Source organism: Leuciscus leuciscus (assembly GCF_965113295.1).
Source record: "Leuciscus leuciscus genome assembly, chromosome: 24".
Classification (NCBI taxonomy): Eukaryota; Metazoa; Chordata; class Actinopteri; order Cypriniformes; family Leuciscidae; genus Leuciscus; species Leuciscus leuciscus.
In genome coordinates this window covers 14390374-14405849 of record NC_138723.1, presented here as the reverse complement: position 1 = coordinate 14405849, position 15476 = coordinate 14390374, and the positions used below count along the sequence as shown (strand labels likewise).

Genomic DNA, 15476 nt, shown 5'->3' with positions numbered 1-15476 from the left:
ATGACGCTATCATGACAATATGGTCCAAAATCTCTGAGGGATGTTTCCAGCATCTATGCCACGAAGAATTAAGACAGTTCTAAAGGAAAAAGGGGGTACTAGCAAGCAAAGTGTACCCAATAAAGTGGCTGATTGTGTGAGTGTGTCTTTATTCACTCGACAAATTCCTTGTGTGTATAAACATACTTGACAATAATCTCATTCTGATTCTGATTCTGATTCTAATGTTAATCACTATTTACGATGCACCAAATACAGTGCATTAAAACTTGCTTTGCCTATCCGTAAGGAAATAGCAGGACTTGGAGCCTTAATAGTTGAACTTAGGTTTTAGACTTTGGTTCTGAGTAATTAGAACAACACCATCTTTTCAGTGCAAAGGTGAATATAAATGGTTAAAAACAATGAATGTACATGAATGTAAATGTAAGATTTTTTATTCTCTTATTTTTCATAATTATAGTGAATATATATCAAGTAATTCTAGCTGAAATAATTGCAGAATTCTACAGAAGAAAGAGGAATATCATTAGACCTAACAGTGCTGCCTTGCAAGCTAATGCATAAACTAAAGCACTCATGGTTCTGACTGCAGATGTAGACCTATATACTAATCTCACCTTCGTGAACTGCCACGGGGAGGCAGAGTCTTCTGCTAATTACCCCATCCTCCTGCTGGCCCGCGGCAACCAATCAAGAGAACAAAGTGTACATTTTCATTTACGCACCAAATCTCTCTCACACACGCATACAAGCAGTGCAGAGATGGGGCAGAGTGCCACAGACTGGGAATGTCAAGAATGCCATAAGAATGCGGGCACAGCCCTCACCTCATTCTCACACACAAATGCTCCCTTCTCAGACATTTACACAGATATGGACATGCTGTCATTTTAACATGACTGGTAGAGAAGGATCACTCTGTAAGGCCTGCTGTATGTGGAGACTGGTTGTGGTGGTGGTGGTGGGGGGACAAAAACAACAAGCAAAAGACACACAAAATGAAGATAGATTGAAAGAGCAGCTGGAAGGCCAGGACTCAGGAGTAGAGAAGACAGTGAAGATGAAGGGAATGAGGGGCAGAGGGAGGGCCCGTTGAATAACACCTGCTTCTCAGCTGTGTCAACTGAAGGATTCCCACAGAAGACAGACAGATATTTATGGAGTGGCTGAGGAAATTATCCAGCAACCACACTGCTATTGACACACATGTGATGCTCTGAGCTATTCCCATCTAAGCCCAACCAACTCACCACCAGTCATGGAGAAAACAAAATATACAAAAAAAATGACCTATATATCGCTATTATATTAAATTATATTATGCATTATTTCCCAAACTAAATACATTTGTATTGCTCATAAATGATTGCAGTTACCCAATAATAATGCTAAGAAGCACTTTCTTTCCCCTGAAGAACATTTTGTATTATTTTGCATTTGGAGGTTTAAACCAATATTTTTGGCCAGAAAAATAAATAAAAATAAATAAATAAATATAAAATATAAAATAAATAAACAAATAATTATATATTATTTTATTTGATCTAAACATATTCATTTCCTTTCAAACTAAATATTTATATTGTTCAATTTTTTTAATTTTTTTTAAAGAATTTTAAGATTTAAGGAAACATACATTTTATATCCTATTGAAGTACATTTTGTATTATGTTGGCATTTGGAAGTTTAAACATATATTATATATATATATATATATATATATATATATATATATATATATATATATATATATATATATATATATATATATATATATATGTGTATATGTATATATATATATATTTTTTTTTTTTTTTTGAAGTATGTTGAACATATCAAATAAATAAACAAATAACTACATATTATTTTATTTATTTTAAATGTATTATATTTACATATTTTAAATTCTATTATAATATAGTTATTTGTTTTTTGTTTATGCTGTATGGGAAACATAAACCCTCTGTAGATCAGAACGCAACGCCGTTTTAAAAAAACGCAAAGCATGTTTGTATCTAGAAATAGCGACTTTTTTCATGTCAACAATTATGAAACATTTGAGCAAACTTTTAAAGCAGTTCTCCATACGTCCGAAGGGTGGCAGCAGCACTGCTCCTGACTCAAACTTACTTATAAGTGAAAACAGATGAGGCACGTGGCAAAAAGCCACATGTAATGCATTTAAATCAGATTTTGCTTTCAAAAATGTTTTAGAGCTAAATGACTATCATAGAGTCGTAGTGTAACCTAAACCACAAACTTATATGAACAGTGAAATCTTATATACAACTAACCCTGATCTGACCCTGATCAAAACACAGGTTATGTAGATGCTTAATTGCATATGAGAGAATGTAATATTGTAAATAGATACACTATCCTGATCTTCTTAATTACAGATTAAGCAGTGTGGATTCTCTAATCCTCTAATGACAGGCATCTCAATAGTTGGATGCATTTGTGAATTGAAGCTGTTTTGATTCCAGCTATAGTCAATCAGAATAACACTTACCTGGAGTTCCAGGAATCCTTTTATCTCACATCTGCTCATCATTTCACAAAATAGTTGAACATCTCTTTGAACATCGTTTAACGGCTTCAAAATATGTTCTCTTTGAACACTAAATCTACATAATGTGGTGGAAAACAATGGAGAAGACTAAGAGAATTCAGTGTTATGTGCAACATTATCTGCAGGTGGAGTCCAGAGGAAAGCACCACAGACTGGCAAATGCACAGCAGGTGCATTAGGGTTTGACCTTGATACAGTTCACCTTGTGTGTGTGTGTGTGTGTGAGAGAGAGAGAGAGAGAGAGAGAGAGAGTGTGTCCGCAGGGCTGTGCATGCGCGTGTCCTCCCAACATCTGTCAAATGCATTATATTTCATTATCTAGTCTTTCACAACAACTGCTCTACCTGCATACAACAAAACACTCCTACACTGATACTTTATTAAAATGCATTCTTTTTAGAAAACATGAAAGCTGTTTCACATCAAATGTTTAATCCGTCTAGTAGGCCAGGAGAGAATAGCATGTTTCTGATTTCGGAATATGTAAACCGCTAACTACATATATTAAGTCAAATATATGTAGTCCTTGTACTAAAATATGTTTTTGGTTTCCTTGTAAATCATAATATTATAGATAATAATAATACATTTTAAAATGAATAACCACAGACATTTCCAGGCACTTATGAGAAAAAATAATTCAGCTCTACAATATTACATTTTAATATATTAAATAAATAATATTATTTTTAATAAATAACCCTGGTGTCTGATTATGTGAACAGCTAACAACATTTTAAAGTTAAAATCAAAATGCTTTGTACTGAAATATGATTTTGATTTCCATGTAAATTATTATTATTATTATTAATACAAATTTCCAGGTACTTCAATAAGTAAAATAAAATAAATGTAAAATACAGAATTTATAATTATATAATATGTATGTATTATATAATTGTATATAATAATATAATTTTATTTGTATGAAAATAAATAAAGGAATTTTTTTTAAATAAATTAATATTTAGTTTTCAAAATTTTACAATTATAATTTATTTGAATAATTTGATCATTTAAAATAATAACAAAAGTATTCAAATAACATCTTTAGATTATTGAATATATATATTCACACACACACACACACACACGTACACTATGTTATGGATTGCACCTGATCTAATTTTTGTTTATCCATCTAATATTTCATCTCAGCCTTCATTCTCTTGATTTCATGGCAGTTAATCCTTCTGAGTCAATGTTGTTGCTCAAACCGCTGGGTTAAAACAACAGTTCCCCAAAATATACAGACGTACTCTGTAGAATAGCATGTTTGCTAAGGCACCTGGCAGCCGCGCAGCTCTTGCAAAACTTGACGATAATGCAACCCAACATTCCAGCATCAGAAAAAACACACACACAAAAAAACTGCTCCTCACAAGACAAGAAATTTTCCTTTTTTTTCTCTCAGCGTATGTGTGTATGTTTATTTGCCAGGAGCCCTAAGGTCAATGATGTTATAGCAAATTAGAGGTGAGTGACAGCTGGCTAGCATGGCCGACAGATTTGAGGAATTCGGGCAGTCTGTGAGGACGGCCCTGCCTGAATGTTAAACACTTTTTCCACAAAGCTCAAAGGAACAGTTCTACCTATTAGCAATTCAAACGCACACGCATTCTTTTTCCTCTTGCTACTTACAGAAATGGTTCGTTCTGGATTCAGAGTTGTTTTAGGCAATGCTAAAATACCTTTTGCAGGCAGATTGGATTAATTAGGTGTTGAAAGTACAAAATGCGACGATAATATTCTCCAAAACATGCACGAAAAAGAAAGTGCGTCTACATGCGTATGTGTCTGTGTGGTTACAAGAGGCCTGTGGTCGGCAGACTAAAGCAAATCCATCTCCAATATGCAGAAAGGAGGTAGAGAATGTCCATTTACGTACGTGCAGTTCAGTGGCTGCGGTCATGTGCTTTCGCCAGCGCACAGAGAGAGGAGACCTGTGGTTTTAACCCAGCCGGATCACACCAGAGGAGGGGAAAAGAGAGGGAAGGAGGGAAGGGGAGAGGAGTGATGACAGCTCATGATGTTATACATTGCAAATGCGAGCGGGGAAGTGACCGAGTACGGGTTAATAAGCCGTAGAGCGAGGAAAGAGTCCAGAGATGATAATGCAGCGTATGTAAGGACATGGAGAAGCTAAAAACAGGCTTGTGAAAGCAGCGAAAACACGCGAGGTATTTGGAAGGCGTTTTAGGGGCGCAATCGCCAGCATGATGACATCCATCACAGCTGAGTTTCAAAAGAAAAACGATTTTGGCGTCGGGTGCGAGCCAAACAGCGTGTTTCTGTTACCTACAGTGACCTTCTTTCCTTCTGTCATTCCACAATCTTCCATTATTCAGCTCCTCGCTTCCTTTTTCCATCGCTCTGTCCCTTTCTTTTCACACTTCACTCCCTTTTACACCTTCTTCTCCCTTCGGTTTTGCCGCCGCTTCCCCTTCCTCCCTGGCCCTGCTAATCTATTCCAGAAGAAAAGGCTACCATGGAGAACGCATAACAAGTGCTCATACTTCAGCACGGGCCAAGAGAGAAATAACACAGGGAAGGAAAAATGGGAGTGGGGTACAGACAGGCAGAAAAAGGAGAGAAAGTGTTTATTCAAACTCAAAGCTGACTCCTTTGTTGTGGTAAGGACCTGTCTTATATTAGAAGTCTGAACTCCCTTCAAAGTCTGGAAAGATGGAAGATGAGCCAAAAGGAAGAGAAAGAACGAGACAGAGGGAGACGAACAGAAGAAGGAAAACTCCTATTTTGTCTGAAACTGGTAGAATTGGACATGAGAAATGAGAGGAGGATGAAAAAAAAAAGAAGAGTTTGGTACTTCATTGAGAGAATAGACGAACTATGCCTGGTTCTGGACTGCGCACACATTCAAACCATTCAGCCAGAGCTTTGACTGAGCCTTTGATTTCAAATATTGATATTCATAAGCACTATGGTATCTGAGAAATCACATAATCAATCTACAGCATGTTGACGTCCACAAAAATTCATTTCCCTCCTTTCCTAAAAAATTTTTAATAAAAAATCTGGCTTGAAAACATAACTATTTTATGAGCTTTCATATTATTTGAATGAAAATGTACAATTTGTAAAAAAAAAAAAAAAGTATTCATGAAGGTCCATGCCTTATGTTTATCATCAGTTGGGTGTAAGCAGATTGTATGAATGAGATTGTACTAATTCATATGAATTTGGCAAAACTTAAAATAGTTTGTGGGCTAATTCTTAAATGTTAAAATACTCACTGTTTTGTCACAATTTGTGTGTTAATATAATAATATGAATAAAATATTTAAAGGGATAGTTCACCCAAAAATGAAAATTCTGTCATCATTTACTCACCCTATATAAGACTAACCTCTATATAATATATTTTAAAGAATGTTGGTAACCAGACAGTTGATGGCAGCCATTGACTTCCTTTGTATTTCTTTTTCCTACTTTGAAAGTCAATGGCTACCGTCAACTGTCTGGTTACCAACATTCTTCAAAATATCTTCTGTGTTAAGCAGAAGAAAGAAACTCATACAGGTTTGGAGGTGAGTAAATGATGGCAAAATTTTAATTTTTTGGGTGAAGTGAACTATCCTTTTAAACTGTTCTTTGTAAAGTAAGTTATATAGGCCTATTTAGTTTTACAACTTTATAGCTACGACAATGCAACACCATAAACCACAAACCTTAAAACAAAACTGATTAAATAATTAGCTTTACAGCTCAAATAATGCACAATATTTAAGAAATTGTTTGTGTATGTGCCTCTGAAAAGAACTAAAGGCAGATTTTTTGAAGGATTTAGAACACTGTAACCTTGACTTTTTCTTTAAAACAACAACAGATGAGTAATTTTGTGTGTGCGTCTGTGTGGCAATCAACAAATAATGTTCCTTTAAGAAAACTAAAACAGATTATTCTGAAATTCAAAGAACTCTGAGAGAAAGTGCATTTGATACCTTTCACATGAAGATCTCTGGACTTCATCTAAAAATTCAATCTGGGTGGAGGGCCTGAAGTCCAGACACTGAAAGACAAAGAGCAGAAAAATGCTGGAACAAAAGGTTATACAATCACAAGTTCACAACGGTGAGTGTCATCCAGTCAACCAGGCTTCCTAATTCAGTCTAATGTGGCTGTTCACACACCCGGGTGTGTATACGTTGAATATCAGGTCATTTTGACCTGCTAATTGCTTAGTATACTCCCCAGTGGAGCTAAAATATCAAACCATTTCACTGATCAAAAATGTTTGTTGTCTCTGGAAATTATGGCATTTTTAAAGTGAGAGGAAATGAGTTATTGTATTTTGGAAATGTGACACGGCTCATTTAGGATGTTCAAAAACCGCCAAGCGGCCCATGACCTGTCTAGTTACCCGCTAATTTACATCTCTCTCCTTCACTTGCACACATCTATTGCTCCTCACGGATGGGGCACAGGGGTGCTGGGGCGAGAAAAGGGGGGTTGAGGAGCATGCTGCGCTGGCGCTTGTTGGCTGACCCTGGTGTCTGCGGTTCTGTCGTGGTCAGAGGAGGGGGGGGGGGGGGGGCTGTGTTTCTGAAATCCCTGTGAAATGTTCATTTTGGAACGACTTGTTGCTTGCATACCTCTCTCACACCCTCTCTTCTATTTTGAAGTGTTCAAATATGGCCTAATATTGCTCAGTACTCCTTTTAGGCTGTACAGAAATCACATTAGTAAAGGATGCACTAAGTAAGTGTTTGTTTAGGTTTAGCTGGTTCTTATTTGCCCCAAAATTACCAGTGTTTTTGGAATTTATACTGACACCTGTTGGTGTGGATGCATGAGGATGTTTGCTAACGGCTGTTGCTCGTAAACAAGCTTGTGTGTGTGTTTATTTATTTTATTTTGATCATTTCGTTCCTGCTCATTTGTTTTTCTCTATCTTACACTACACATGTCCATATAGTGGACATTAGATTTAATCACAACAGATTTTCATGACTATTTGCGGGCTGTAGCCTATAGTTGGTTTGTGCAGCATGACACGGCAATGTGATGTCAACATGGCGGCGACCATGAGGGGGCGCCCCGCTCCATGTAGAATAAAACAGTTTTTTCCCACATGACTGACAGGACTGGAGTCTCTATCGCACATATTTCATAAAACAAAATTAATTTCGTTTAATTAGCAAAAAATATGACTGAATGCACCATTAAACTGGACGTCCATACGTTCACGAACCTTTTCCATTTACGATTCCTCTTAAAAAGGTCACTCGGTTTATAAAAGCAGTTTTAAAGTGCTGAAAGTTTTCATTTAGGTTATTACTGGACGGTCGAACCGCTTCTCTTGCATCGCCCCACCTTGGTGATGATAAGTGAGCTAGAAACATCGTCCCATCACCATCCCTGCCCCTGCGCGCCGCGCACCCCGCCCATCTCCGTTCCACTTCAGCTGCGCTTCCTTCTCATTCAGCAAACGCACTGTCCTGTGGCGAGAGAGGGGTCCTTTCCACCCCACAGCCAAACAAAAGAAGCCTGGAAAAGGAGAAAATCTAGCAAAGACTTCTTAAAGGGCAGGAGGACCCCTGAATTCTGCGTTTTTGTGTGAAGACAGCAGCGTTCTTAAGGATATTGCAAGAAGGAACACTGGGAAGCTTTTTAATATCCATCTATTGTCAGTGTGTCATGTGGAGTGTGGGGTCACACAGGAGGATGACCTGTTTTTCACCTGTCGTTCTCCAGTGTCCATCTGAACAGGTTTGCTCGCGAGAAGACTCTCTCTGAACAATCCTCCAACGCGCGCTCAGATGCTCACCTGGGTCTGTGTCCGGTTTTGGCTCCAGTTTTTAAAACCATCGCCTCAAAGATCTCACTGTCCGGGGTGATTGAAGCGCTGGAGCGATGCAGTCCATCCTGTCCGCTGCTGTCCTGCTGTAAGTTTCACGTGTAAGATCATTCAGTATGAGTTGAGGGCTTTTTCTGGTTAGTGTCCATCTACTGATAGGTCCAGCCTGAGCATTTGTTGTGTTTCTCATCTTTGGCTCAGACGACATAGACTCAGCAGATGCTGTGTTCTCATAATAACACATCCCACCTAGTCTCCTCAGATAACAACACTGATGATGATGATGATGATGATGATGATGAGACTTTCTATGTCTGAATGCTGCTTGCCCTGTTCTATAAAAGTCATGTGTCAGTCAATTACAAATAAGGATGTCTTAAAATATTATATATATATAAATTATTTTTTTTTTTTTAAATGGACAATTAATTCTTGAATTATTTGCTACAAAATACTAACATTTTACATATATTATTATTAAAGTAAAAAAAAAAAAACAGTTATGAATATCACAAATATTTGTTACTCCATTTGACCCGAAAAAAATGTCTTAAAATGTCAAAATTGATTTTTTTTTAAACGCAAAACAAATGTTAATCGTGGCACAGTATAAAGGGGTCCCTTCTGTTTTATGTTTTTCTTGACACATTGCAACAAAATGGCTTCCTGCTTGTTGGTTACACAACAGTGACTTTAAAGGGTTAGTTCACCCAAAAATGAAAATTCTGTCAGTAATTACTCACCCTCGTGTTGTTCCAACCCCGCAAGACTTTCGTTCATCTTCGGAACACAAATTAAGATATTTTTGATTAAATCTGAGAGCTGTCTCACTCCTCCATAGGCTTCGCTGTAATTGAAAATTGGTTAGTAAAGACAATGTTTAAAATAGTCCAAGTGACTACAGTGGCTCAACCATAAGTTTATCAAGCGACAAGAATACGTTTTGTGCGCAAAAACAAACAAAAATAACGACTTTATTCAAATATTCATTTTCTTCTGTGTGGGCCTCTGAATGAGTTCACGTAGTGTAACAGCGCAGCGCTTCTGGGTTGTACGTCAGAACCTAGGCTCACTATTGGCCAGCATCACACACATGACCAGCGTCGGCCAATAGTGAGCCTACATTCTGATGTACAACCCAGAAGCGCTGCGCTGTTACACTACGTGAACTCACTCAGAGGCCCACACATGAATAGTTGAATAAAGTCGTTATTTTGGGGGGGGGGGTTTGCGCACAAGAAAGTTTTCTCGTCGCTTGATAAACTTAAGGCTGAGCTACTGTAGTCACTTGGACTATTTTAAACATTGTCTTTACTAACTTTCTGGGCTGGCAAGTTTCAGTTACAGAGAAGCCAATGGAGGAGTGAGCCAGCTCTCAGATTTAATAAAAAATATCTTAAATTGTGTTCTGAAGATGAGCGAAAGTCTTACGGGGTTGGAACAACATGAGGGTGAGTATACTGACAGAATTTTCATTTTTGGGTGAACTAACCCTTTAATTAAGTGGCCAGATTTTTCTTTTCAATATTTTAATAACAATTTAAAATAATAATTACTTTATGGCTTTTAAAAAATATATATATACCATGTTATACCAAACTACTTATGCCAAAAAAAAATTCAAGTATTACAGCTTTTTAAATCTCCACCAGTTACACCACTTAGACATTTACTTAAGTGGCAGAAAAAATATCAAAGTTATGCGAATTCAGAAATTGAAAAGATGTCCCATCATAGATTAGGTGTATTCAAGCCATTGCATATATGATTAGCTTTTATTTATTTTGTAATACTCATACACTGTAAAAAAGAATTGCTGTGATTATGTATCACAACTTAAAATTCAACATTAGAATAAGAAATAATGTGTGGTTTTTTTCAACTTAAAAAAATGTGTTTGTGCTTGACTTAAAATATTAAGTTTAGTTAATTTAGTTAAGTTGGATATTTAAGTTATCTCAACAAATTAAGTTGTTATAACTAATTGCAGATTTAAAAAAAAAAAAATACATTGTAATAAATCCACACAAAAGCATCACATTTACCCATTTATTAAAATCAGTAATAATACTTTGTTGAATAAGAAGTGTTCATAAAATAGGAGAGAACTGTATTGGTTTGATCAGGGTTCATTGATGGGTCATAATGAGTCGCTGTCACAAAATTGTGACCTTTGAGTGTTTGATCTACATTAATAGATTAAAACTTGCGTGGGGTCTTTTTATGACTTTTTATGTCAAAACAAAAAGCCCTTAACCCCATTCAGCTAAAACAAGGATTTAAAATAATTAGAGGAAGATAAAATATATGAATGTTGGTTAATAAAGATTGGAAGCAATTATATTATGGTATAAAACTTGAAGGCCTGTGATACATTATGATGCCTGGCTGACATCATTTAAGAAAAGAGAGGGAGTGAGCTTGGTTGGCATATGTACAAAGTATTATTAACAATTCATAGCAGACCTGAACATTGATCTTTAAATACACGCAGACACTCACATGTGGTGTTAGTTTGGGTTAAAATAAACATTTTCATCTTTTTTCCCCTTGTTGCCTCCCTCTTAAAACTGTAGTTTTTTAACACTGTGCTAACCAACCCTACAATAAATACATTTAAAAAAAGGGGGAAATATTTTGTTATACTAAATGTATGGATTGTTTAGTTTTTTCTCAGGACTTAAGATTTCATTTGCATCTAGTAGGGTTATCTTAATGCTTGATTCACCAGAAATATTCAACAAAGAATGAAAAGTGTGCTAACCAACCTCATTCTGCCCTAAATAGGTTAGAAAAGCTACTCAAATGAATGCAAATGTCACCGAATCACGTGTGTCTTTTCTATTTCTCTTCGGCCAGATGCTTCCAGGTCGTGTTACTGTTCTACAGCCCATTACAGGTGCTTATAGTCTGCAATGTGTTACCGATAATAAAACCATATATCAATTGATAGTTCAAAAGTCAATAAAAGTGATTTGTGGCTGACTCGTGTGTTTGTGCAGGTGTTAGCAGTGGAAAATGTTAACTTTGGAGTTCACGTAGAGAATCAGACAGGGGTGCGGGATGGCCTGAGCCGGAAGCACCATCGGGTTTACCAACTATACAGCCGGACCAGCGGGAAACACATCCAGGTGCTAGGCAAGAAAATCACTGCCATGGGAGAGGATGGGGACAAATATGGTAAGAAACAATCTGAATGTGTCGGCCTACCTGTGTATGTGTATATGTATGTATGTATGTATGTATGTATGTATATATATATATATATATATATATATATATATATATATATACACACACATACATATACATATATTACAATTCAAAATAATGGTTTTCTATTTGAATATAGGAATAAATTATTACTCCAGTCTTCAGTGTCACATGATTCTTCAGAATTCATTCTGTAATATGATTTGCTGCTCAAGAAACATTTATTATCAATGTTAAACACAGATGTGCTGCTTAATTTTTTTTTTTGAAAACTGTAATAAATGTTTTTGTTTTTTTCAGGATTCTTTGAAGAAGTTCATTATCAATGTTGAAAACAGTTCAAAAGAACAGCATTTATCTGAAATAGAAAGCTTTTGTAGCATTATACAATACCGTTCACAAGTTTGGAGAAATTAATACTTTTATTCAGCAAGGATGCATTAAATTGATCAAAAGTGACAGTAAAGACACTTATAATGTTACAAAAATGATATTCCAGATAAATGCTGTTATTTTGAACTCTATTCATCAACTGTTTTCAACATTGATATTAATAAGAAATGTTTCTTGAGCAGCAAATCCACATATTAGAATGATTTCTGAAGGATCATGTGACACTGAAGACTGGAGTAATGATGCTGAAAATTCAGCTTTGCATCACATTTTTAAATGTAATTTATTCCTATATTCAAATAGAAAACCATTATTTTAAATTGTAAATAATTTTAGCTGTATTTTGGATCAGATAAATGCAGCCATGGTCAGCAGAAGAGACTTAAAAAAATGAAAAAAATCATACCAATTTAATATCCATGAATAAATCTATATTAAATAAATCTATAAATATAGTAAATGGTAAACAATGATATCCACAACCATTAACATTCCTTTGTACAACAGCCTGAAAAAAATAAAATAAAATAAATAATGTCAATTACAGCTGCCTTGCTGAACTCCGTTTTTATGACAATACATCTATTGCTTGTAAGTATATAATTTACGTCCTGTTTATATTCCTGTCCGTCTGTCTTTTTTGTGTTTCTTCACAAGCCCAGCTCGTGGTGGAGGCCGACACCTTTGGGAGTCAAGTGAGAATACGAGGGAAAGAGACCAACTACTACTTGTGCATGAACCATAAGGGGAAGCTTGTGGGGAAGGTAAGTCACTGAAAAATTACTGTACTTAATATTGCATCACCTACATCCTTTAAATCATTCCCATTCTGAAAAGGGATCAGACTGTAACTCATCAATGTGAAAGCCCTACAAATTACACATCTTTGTTGAGCTGTTGTTGAAAAAGCTGGCAAACAAAACAAGCTTATTTCACAATGATTCCAGTGAGATTTCTTCCATTTCAGAAAGACAGCAGCGTAAACGGAGGCTGCGCTTTCATCGAGATAATGCTTGAGAATAACTACACTGCTTGGATGTCGGCGCGCTATGTGGGCTGGTACGTGGGCTTCACCAAAAAGGGCCGACCGCGCAGGGGCCCGAACACGTTACCCAACCAGCGAGACGTGCATTTCATGAAACGCTTCCCTCCAGGAGAGCAGCCCGACCTGCAGCCCTGCAGCTTTACAACAGTCAGCAAGAGAAGCAAAAGAGTCCAGCTGACCTCCACCGCTCCTCCACCACTCCCATAATACAACAAACACTCGTGCGCAAAGATCCCTTCTTACAGAGGATCTAGAGACGCTCTTCTTTGAAACGTAAGTAGGTTAGACTTTAGGACCGACCTCTTCGCAGTCACAGTCAAAGGACGGGGTTGCTTAAACACTGTGTAATCATGCAAACATAACCAAAGACTCCTGGGCAAGTGTCCAGTCACTAAACCCTGTCAATAAGGGGACCAAGCACTTCAGAGGCCAAAGAATTCCCCTCGTATGTCCTGTGCCACAGATTTGTCCCACCATGAAAGTGCAAAGCACTCTACTTGCGTGAAGTTGTATGGCTGGAAGTGCACGTCATGATTCGCATCAGCTGAGACTTGCTGACTTGGATGCTCATGACCAAAAGGACAATTGAAGGACCTGTTGTGTACTCATCAAAAAGTCAGCCTCGGGCCTGTAAGAGTTATGAGATTGTAACCAAGAACCAAAGTCTGTCACTTCTTAGACTCTCCTTTGGTTTTGCCCCTCAGATACTTTGCCTTTCACATTTCACCAGGAGCATCGAGGGTCGTTCATATTCTTCAGCGTTGAAGGAACCAGCAACCAGTGAAATAAAGTTTCATTTCAAGAAAGCGAAATACACTACCATTCAATAGTTTGGGGTCAAGTTTGAGGGGCCATTTACACAACGCAGTTTTCAACTAAAAACATTTAGCGTGTTTAGGCCGTTCATTTACACGGCAACGGCATTCTGGCGGCCTGAAAACGCGAACTTTTCGAAAACAATCCCATTATCGTCTCTGTGTAAACTACAAAGAAGCGAATTTGTAAAAACTGTGACGTCATGCGCATGTGTATTACACGTTTAGTCAATAGACCTTATTCAGAGCAGCGGCATTATAGGTATGAAAGCGAGGCTGTGAGGGATAGACTTGACGTATTTTCAATGGCATCCGCTGTAAAAAGCTCCTAGATCACTTATATTTTTCTACAGCTCATATTGTCTGGGATTTTTTGTCTAATGAAGTTTGTCAGAGATATTTTTGCAGTGTTTCATCAGCAGAACAATCCAAAAACACATTAAACAACAGTACAGCCCACTGAAGAGATGTGTGTCTATCCCTCACAGCCTCGCTTTCATTCCCGTTAATAATCCAAGCTGCTGTGAATAAGGTCTATTAGGCACATAGTGTTTCTTTACACATTAACTTCGATTCGCCAACTACTGGCCCGGCATGAATACAGCGTTTTTAGTCGTTTAGTCGCGGATCAGTGTGAACGGGGATCGTTTTGACAACGTTGTCGTCTGTGTACGAAAAACGCAAAGGAAAAACGTTTGTTTATAGTACGTCGCTGTCGTTTAAACATACGTTGAAAGAAGTCTTTAAAAAAAAAAAACTGTAAAAACTGTAATTCTGTTATAATTTAAGATATTACGATATTAAAATAGTACTATTACAACTTTCTATTTTAAAATGTAATGTAATCCTGTGAAGCAAAGCTGACTTTTCAGACTGACAGTCTTCAGTGTCACATGATCCTTCAGAAATCATTCTAATATGCGGAGTTGCTGCTCAAGAAACATTTCTTATCATCAATGTTAAACACAGCTGTGCTGCTTATTATTTTTTAAGAAAACTGTGATAAATGTTTTTTTTTTTTTCAGGATTCTTTGATAAAGTTCAAAAGAACAGCTTTTTATTTGAAATAGAAATCTTTTGTAATATAAAAAATTATCGTCACTTTTGATCAATTCAATGCTTAATGGCTAAAAGATATATATATATATATATATATATATATATATATATATATATATATATATATAATGACCCCAAACCTTTGAACTATAGTGTATTAGCAGCACAGAATGACAAATTAAATATTTTGACTACTAACAAAAGAGTATAATATCCATTAGAGCTGAACGTATTGAAAGATAGCCAATAGAAGTCATATTTGACCAATCGCTGATCTACACTGACGCTCCTGGCTTTCTCAAAACAACATATCCATAACGGGAGTTGATTTTCACTCTAGATAGTTAAATATATCAGAGTTACTCAAACTGACCTCGGAGCTTCCAGCCCTGCAAGTGTTGTAATGCAAAAATGTTGCTGTAACTGTTGCAAATTACTCTGTCCCTAAACCACTTGGGGCTGGTGAAATCTTGAGAGATATTTTGATACTATTCATGTTATTAAAATATTTATTTTGTGGATGCATTGATCAACGGGTGTTATCTTTCCATGACACAT

General features: G+C 36.6%; 1 protein-coding gene across 2 annotated transcripts; it reads left to right on the top strand.

Annotated features, from left to right (window-relative positions):
* Positions 1-8047: 8047 nt before the first annotated feature.
* fgf18b (fibroblast growth factor 18b) lies at positions 8048-15001 on the top strand. Of its 2 annotated transcripts, XM_082158211.1 has the most exons (5): positions 8048-8481; positions 11253-11292; positions 11396-11573; positions 12657-12763; positions 12967-15001. In XM_082158211.1, the coding sequence occupies exons 1-5, from the start codon at positions 8450-8452 to the stop codon at positions 13249-13251; spliced, it is 642 nt and encodes a 213-aa protein (XP_082014337.1). In that variant the 5' UTR covers positions 8048-8449; the 3' UTR covers positions 13252-15001. The 2 variants fall into 2 exon arrangements, with proteins under 2 accessions (XP_082014337.1, XP_082014336.1); XM_082158210.1 differs by lacking the exon at positions 8048-8481 and having other exon boundaries at positions 11154-11292.
* Positions 15002-15476: the final 475 nt, after the last annotated feature.